Source organism: Ascidiella aspersa, chromosome 1 (genome assembly GCF_963924565.1).
Source record: "Ascidiella aspersa chromosome 1, kaAscAspe10.2, whole genome shotgun sequence".
NCBI classification, from domain to species: domain Eukaryota; kingdom Metazoa; phylum Chordata; class Ascidiacea; order Phlebobranchia; family Ascidiidae; genus Ascidiella; species Ascidiella aspersa.
The window spans coordinates 27,897,546-27,905,875 of NC_139447.1; the positions used below are offsets into that span (position 1 = coordinate 27,897,546).

Sequence of the window (8,330 nt, forward strand, 5' to 3'; positions counted from 1 at the left end):
TCTAGCAACCACAACTATAATGTCCCAAACCGAACGACCGGATTTCGTGAGATCAACAAAACCTGCAATTTTAAGATCAACTTTGCTTCCACTAATCGCGACAACCGAAAAACTAACTACAAGAACTCTTTTGCGACCAGATGCACCAACGAGCACCATTACGTTGCCGATTCCTACAAGTACGACAAGTGTCCGTCTACAACCTTTCATTCTGCAAACTGAAATGACACTCAGGTCTCTCAGCACGAATGGCGCGACACAAAATACTGCTTCAGCCAATACAACTGCAAGTGATTACTTCCTTTTTACCCCGATCATCCTTCAAATGGCTTTGCCCTTTTTTATGCCCAAAGCTCTGACGCCGCCAATTCTTATACAAATTGAGGGTCAAACCATAGAAACTCCAGCCAAAATTCAAACTGATTCTAGCAGAGTAACCAGCAGCATTTTAACGAAATCTATCAAACAACTGAAAACGGTCTTTAAAGTTCATACCCCTCCATCCCCAAAATGGCTTGCTTCCTATCCCGTTGAACCTTACATTGTTCCGGTAAAACCTATTCCCGTAACGAATAATCTAAGCGATCAGTCAAACTCCAGCCTCAAGATATCAAGAAATTCCACTTCATCTGTTGCGCTGTTTGGTTTGCCAGCCTTTTGCAGTTACTCTGCTGTGGAAACTTGTTCTAATATTCCTTTAAATCAATGCAACGACTGCACGATGGCGGGAGCTGGGTTTTTTGTGCTTTTTCTAGTCGTACTTGGAGTTGCTATTATATGTAGCAATGCAATCATAATTATGCTATTCGTAAGCGGAAAATCCACTTTCACCGGAACTTATGGAAAAATTAAAGTGTCTTTGGCATTTGCTGACTTGCTTACAGGTAATTTTATTTTCAGCATCCTATAAAAGTTTATAGTAAGAAAGTACATTCCAATAACAACATATTTCTAACGTGTTTTAAAGGTTTACTGGTGTTCTGTGTGGCTATTCCCAACTTCAGCAAAACGATAAACTCGTCTCCCGAGGAACTTCTTAAAAGCACGCTAGCATCAGTAGGATCCCCAGAAGCTAGCGTTGGAGGCGTGTTCTTTATATTTATAACCACATCGTCGCTTTATCACCTTGTTTTGTTGGCGCAACAACGCTTATATGCCGTCAAGTGGCCGATTAAATACAAACAGCAGAAAGAAAAAGCGGTTTACATTGGTATAGCCATCGTATGGACGCTGGCTCTCATTTGTGCTGTGGTACCACGTGAGTATTTAAGATTACAGTTTATGTCCATAATCGCTTTGGCCTGAAAAACATATTGATATTCTTTCTATTTATAATATTGCGTTGGTCATTTTAACAAAAATTTTTAACGCCCTTGGTTAAAAAATGTAAATGTTGTAAATTATCTTGCAGTGTTTTTTCCAAACGTCTTCAGCTTCACCTACCAGCATCTGATTTTTCTCTTCAGTTTAACACTCAGTGACGTCACGAGTAGAGCAGTAGGACCTCTTGTAGGCGTGGTGGTTGTCGTCTACCTTATTCCATATTTGATAATGGTAAGGACAACAAAACAGTGTCAATCTATTAAAATACCTACAGTTTGACAAATCGTTTAGTTTGGCTAGCAACTTAGCTATATGATTTGTTTCACAAGTTGTCACAAATCACTGCGATGGGGTCATTCTAGAGGGAACACTTACCATTTCCATGCATTTGTTTTTTAGAGCGGTTTTACACTGGCGACCGCAGTTTTTATTCGGAGGTACATGAAAAAGGGATCGGAGATGCGGTCTAGTGATGCTGGAAAAAGAGAAATAATGGTGTTCAGGACCATGGCGATCATGCAGCTTGGATTCACAATCACCATGAGTGAGTTTGTATTTGTATTTTGTGCTTTTGTATTTTCTAACTTTAACGTTAGACGCTTTGGTAAGCACTAAATTCGTTTTTTAGTAAATGCCATGAATAGACTGTTGCCATTACCATGTCGTTTTAAAATATACATAACTTCAAAAAATATATAATAAAAATAACTTTTTTATTTCAGTCCCTCTGTTGGTAATAATATCCACATCGTACTCAGGAGTCTTCACCCCATACACAATATCGGCTCCGTACATCGTGAGCTTTTATTTGTCGATGTCAAACAGGTACATATCGCATTGAAATGGCCTATTTTTGTTCATATGGAGCGTATACTTTTACTAAATGGTAAAATAAAGGACCCATTATTTTAAATATAAACCCGGTTTGAAACGATATAAATCTACATAATTCCATTTGCACAGATATTTGAAATATAATTAAAAACATTTTATTTATCTGTTTGCCGGGGAGGGGGGTAGGGGGTTCCATATTGCACTCTTGCACAATTCCTGCATGAATAATTGAGTTATATATTCCATCTGCCTGACGCAAGCCTGAAAAAAACCCAAATATTTCAGAACATCTTCTAATGTAACGTGACAGCAACGGCTCCAAAAATTGCGTAACGATAAAGGCGCTGCATTTTGGGCCATTTCATGCCTTCCGTTTCACGCGTGGCGCGCACGCAGTCATTATCGCTTGTTGAGTAAAAGAACGTATCTTTCTGAAGGCTTGTTGCGTCTGTAACTCGCGCTTTGGGGTAAAAGTCTGTAAACCCGTGACTGGGGACAAAGTGACATGACTATAGATACATTACGACACACGTCCTTCATAACGTACCCCAATGCTTAAAGAAACACGTCAGTTAAAATGTAAAACGTATTGAACCCAAATCGCCTTGTATTTATTTTATTTTTCACGATTTTTTTTTTTTAAGTTCATCCTCGACCAACAAAATCAAAAATTACTAACAATATGGATAGCAGTATTTGCTTAAACATATTCGTCAACGTACATTAACTAAAATTGTGCAATTCACTATACTAACTTTGTTGTTTCACCATCTACTCCTTGGGTAAAGCCACGTTTTTTAAGTAAGGCTTTGGTCACTACGTTCCTATGTCGAATAATATTGGTCAATTCAACTCTGTGTCTTGCAATTACTTTGTAAGTGTTGCTGATACTACATCATCAAACGAAATACCAAAGCGCCCTAAAATGTTCTTCTAATAGTTAGAATCCTTTATCCAATATTAGCCTTCAAGCAGAACTTAGTAAAGTCTTGACCACGTAAAAACTCTTTCACAGCCTTGTAAACGTACTGGTGTACAGCGCCATGGATGCGAAGTTCCGAAAGTCCGTTCGCGCGCTTTTCGCGTCTCGCAGCAAGAAAGAATCCAAAGCGGTGACGTCATCGGCCAGCAAGTCTCGACAAACACACAAAATCAATGAAGCCACCGATAAGCAATCTGGCTCTCAAACAAGTATGGAGAGCCATCACCAGGTCGACACTGTGTAAACTAATTCGCTTATAATCAGGATTTGTTTATAAAAATGTGTTTTGGATCTTTTTGCGCGACTGGTAAGAAACTGATCCGTAATCACTTCTAAACATGGCGAGAATTGGTCACTACTACAAGAACAGAACGCATTTTTGTAAAACCAAAAAAAAGACTAAGATAACCGAACGAAATTTCTACGTAGTCGTATATATTTTTTCTCCCACAAAACAATTGGAACATTTTGTATACCATGCTATTGATGTTGTTTTGTTTTTTATTGGTCGTTTAGTACATAAGTTTGACGTGTATACACTGTATTGCGTTTTTTTTTTGCAGTTTATTAGTTAAACATTGGTTTCGATTATTAGTAATGTAAACATGGTATGAATTTTACTCAAAAATATAAATGGTTGTGTTTCACGTTCTTACTTAAACATCTACAGTTCGTAATTTTAATTTCTGTGCAAAAGCCCTAAAACAGAAACCCGAAATCCAAACACTATCACATTATTGATCTAATGCTAGTCTAGTGTTGATGTTGTGGTATTAAGTCTAAATTAGAAAAAGTAAGATTTTTGAACTAATTTGTTCTTTATAACTTGAAAATTAAGGCAGCAAAATGAACCAAGTGTTACAAGCCGCAACATGTGCACACTTATGTTATTTCAACCGGTAATTGATTGATTGGAGTAAATTTCCATTCAATTGTTATTCTGCACCCCGCGCTTACTTTGCGATGCTTGATTGATAAACACCGTCCTGTGTGGCATGTACGTCATGAGGAGGTTTCCAACTATTTCCTGCATTTTCACCAAGTCGATGTGTGCCCTTTTGAAGTGATCTGACTCAAGAGCCGTTTTGTGTTTTTTCGTTGATCCTTTAGCTTACTGTGTTCTCATTTGTGGATACGAATGAACAAATAAATTGTTGTCTGCAGAAATTAAAAAAAAACGAAATTAAAAAGTTATAAATATGATTTTGATGCTTTCTGCAGGAATTTTACATTGTTATCACGTTTGTTAGTAAATAAATCTTAATTGGATGGTCAATTTGTTTTCGTTATCCATAGTAGGACATGTCGTGTATGTGAGGTAATATTCATTTTTTAGAAAAAAACGAATTTCGTTTTGTTTTGCATTTGGTGAAAGGCCTCGTATTTAGCGTAACCCCGTGCATGAAACTTTGGAAACTGTCACGATGATAGAGAAAATACGAATGAACCAAATCAGACACAAATATTTCGCCCTCTTGGTTTAGGTTTCAAACTAAAATTAACGGTTGCACATAAAGCGGTTTCGCAACAGGCGCCTGGCATGAGTGTTATCTTTCGTCTAAAAATTATCACAATAAGTGTATACGTTAATTGACTGTTTCTGTTTAGGCGTTTTTCCTTGCTAATGAAATCATTGCCACTATTTTATGAAGTTATTACCGTCACTATTTTTATAAAGTCATTATTTTGGAAATCCTAAAGTTGAAAATTCGAGACCCCTTTGTTGGATTTCTGCTGTTCTACCTCCAGCGTTTTGCCAACTCATGGAAATGCTGTAGTTGCAACAATTAAATGTGACGCATTTTTATAGGAAGGTCATGTGATCATGCGTTTACGTAGAATACCAGATGATTCAGCTTTAAACAGGATAAAACAAAAAACAAACAAACATGCATCGATGTTTAAATGCAAAATTACCCCTTTTGTTCAAACAAGTTAATTTATTTAGTTGTTTTCAATTGAAATGGGACAATTAAACTTACAATCCAGTAATATTAATATATGAGTAATATCCGAACAAAACGTTTTAAAAAGTCTTAAGTTGAGTTGTATGGAATTTCACTAATAAAACTTATTTACTCTCCATCATATAACTAAAATCATAAGGAGTTATTGAGTTGTATATGTAAACCTTTTGACTTTGAATTTATATTTCATTAAACCTAATAGAGGTGGTTTACTTTATATTGGCTTCCTCGAAAGAAATATTTTTTTTTGTTGAGAGATTTAATTTGTAAATCTATGGTGGTAATTTTAGAGTATGTTACCATCCTAACAATACAATTGTACAAAAGTAACGCATCAATAACTAAAGTTGGTTTACAGTTGATCAAGGAAACACATATCTAGCTAATAGTTAAAACATTTTTAACAGTGGAAAAAAAGTAAAAAACGCGTCTAAGTAGCCTATAACTTCCAGTTTTACACCATTCCAACTTCATAAAAAACACACCAATTTGCACAGCGCTAAACTTTTATTGTACATTCCAGCCCAATCACGACACTTGAAAAGGATTTGGTCTTAGCTTGACCATAGGTGCACTTAACGCAACGAGATGGAAACTTATTGCACTTTAAACAACAAAACGCAAGCTATAACAACGCACGGGAAGCGGGTTGTGCGACTACATATCAATTCAACCAAGCGTATTTACACTTCACTTACTGCATTTAAGAACTTTAATTGAACTCCGTTTGGCCTAGCGCTGCGCGTTTTTTGAAATGCATGATTATGTGATATAAGATTTCTATTTGTACAGGACCAGTTCCGCTTTGCTGCACGGAGTGAGCGATGCGGAACGCGGGTCGTAGTCAGTGTTCGGTCATGGTCGTTGCCGGGTCAAGCAGGGGGTGCACAAATAAAAAATAAAACATAGACGAAAACATACTTTGTGGGTAATGCACATAACAGCAACGCGTATAAGCTACTCTTCTCTGGACTCTGCTACAGTGAACCACACGCACAACACACGACACAAGAATATCGCTAAACGTGCAAATTACGTCTTTGGCTATTCGGATGGAACAGGGCGTTTAAATAAGCTACTCGCTACTGAAAGGTATAAAAAGTTCGCACTGTCAGCAAGTAAAAGTATTTCCAGTAATTTATCAAAAATGTAATTCAAATTCTCTAAGCGTTTTAAGTATGAGTTTACGAATTCCTGGAAAGTCAAACGTTGCAGCTCGGATAAAAAGACGAAGTTCAGTTTTGTTCGCAGGCCAAATTTTCTCCGAGGTTGCTGACAGTGGAAGACGCGGGCATTTACTCATGGTCGGGATTCGGGTTTCAATCGGTCGCCATTAGGTGAGTTAGGTAGATGCGGGTGATAAACAAACTAGGGGCTGCCTAACTCTCAATCACGCTCTCAGGGGCGTTTTTTGATAATGGTAAAGGCAACAAAACAGTGTCAATCTATTAAAATACCTACAGTTTGACAAATCGTTTAGTTTGGCTAGCAACTTAGCTATATGATTTGTTACACAAAGTTGTCACAAATAACTGCGATGGTGTCATTTTAGAGGGAACACTTACCTTTTCCATGCATTTGTTTCTTAGAGCGGTTTTAATCTGACGACCGCAGTTTTATTCGGAGGTACATGCAATAGGATTCGGAGATCAGGTCTAGTGATGCGGGAAAAAGAGAAGTAATGGTGTTCAGGACATGGCGATCATGCAGCTTGGATTCACAATCATCATGAGTGAGTTAGTATTTGTATTTTATGCTTTTCTATTTAACGATAGACGCTTTGGTAAGCACTAAATTCGTTTTTTAGTAAATTTTATGAATAGACTGTTGCCATTACCATGTCGTTTTAAAATATACATAAGTTCAAAAAATATATCATAAAAATAACTTTTTTATTTCCGACCCTCTGCTGGTGATAATATACACATCGTACTCAAGAGTCTTCACCCCATACACAATATCAGCTCCAGGTACAATGGCATTGAAATCGCTGTTGTTGTTGTTTTTTTATTATATGGAGCGTTTAGTTTTAACAAAGATTAATATAAAGAAGACTTTTTAATATTAAACCCTGGGAACGATATCAACGTCTACGTATTTGCATTTGCATAGATGTTTTACATATATTTTAAACAAAACCTCAAGAGCCGTTTTGTGTTTTTTCGTTGATCCTTTAGCTTACTGTGTTCTCATTTGTGGATACGAATGAACAAATAAATTGTTGTCTGCAGAAATTAAAAAAAAACGAAATTAAAAAGTTATAAATATGATTTTGATGCTTTCTGCAGGAATTTTACATTGTTATCACGTTTGTTAGTAAATAAATCTTAATTGGATGGTCAATTTGTTTTCGTTATCCATAGTAGGACATGTCGTGTATGTGAGGTAATATTCATTTTTTAGAAAAAAACGAATTTCGTTTTGTTTTGCATTTGGTGAAAGGCCTCGTATTTAGCGTAACCCCGTGCATGAAACTTTGGAAACTGTCACGATGATAGAGAAAATACGAATGAACCAAATCAGACACAAATATTTCGCCCTCTTGGTTTAGGTTTCAAACTAAAATTAACGGTTGCACATAAAGCGGTTTCGCAACAGGCGCCTGGCATGAGTGTTATCTTTCGTCTAAAAATTATCACAATAAGTGTATACGTTAATTGACTGTTTCTGTTTAGGCGTTTTTCCTTGCTAATGAAATCATTGCCACTATTTTATGAAGTTATTACCGTCACTATTTTTATAAAGTCATTATTTTGGAAATCCTAAAGTTGAAAATTCGAGACCCCTTTGTTGGATTTCTGCTGTTCTACCTCCAGCGTTTTGCCAACTCATGGAAATGCTGTAGTTGCAACAATTAAATGTGACGCATTTTTATAGGAAGGTCATGTGATCATGCGTTTACGTAGAATACCAGATGATTCAGCTTTAAACAGGATAAAACAAAAAACAAACAAACATGCATCGATGTTTAAATGCAAAATTACCCCTTTTGTTCAAACAAGTTAATTTATTTAGTTGTTTTCAATTGAAATGGGACAATTAAACTTACAATCCAGTAATATTAATATATGAGTAATATCCGAACAAAACGTTTTAAAAAGTCTTAAGTTGAGTTGTATGGAATTTCACTAATAAAACTTATTTACTCTCCATCATATAACTAAAATCATAAGGAGTTATTGAGTTGTATATGTAAACCTTTTGACTTTGAATTTATATTTCAT

At 36.2% G+C, this 8,330-nt stretch overlaps 1 protein-coding gene across 1 annotated transcript; it reads left to right on the top strand.

The window, feature by feature from the left end:
- The first annotated feature begins 223 nt into the window (after nt 1-223).
- LOC146169239 (uncharacterized) lies at nt 224-4,035 on the top strand. The gene is made up of 6 exons (XM_083386328.1): nt 224-884; nt 968-1,258; nt 1,412-1,554; nt 1,723-1,867; nt 2,046-2,148; nt 3,173-4,035. Exons 1-6 carry the CDS (start codon nt 224-226, stop codon nt 3,381-3,383), a joined length of 1,554 nt encoding a protein of 517 aa, XP_083242454.1. The 3' UTR covers nt 3,384-4,035.
- The last annotated feature ends 4,295 nt before the right edge of the window (nt 4,036-8,330 follow it).

Coding starts and splice junctions, on each gene's coding strand:
- LOC146169239 (XM_083386328.1), top strand. CDS start 224: ATGACACTCAGGTCTCTCAGCACGAATGGCGCGACACAAAATACTGCT. Junction 1,259..1,411: donor CATTTGTGCTGTGGTACCAC/GTGAGTATTTAA, acceptor ATTATCTTGCAG/TGTTTTTTCCAAACGTCTTC. Junction 1,868..2,045: donor TGGATTCACAATCACCATGA/GTGAGTTTGTAT, acceptor TTTTTATTTCAG/TCCCTCTGTTGGTAATAATA.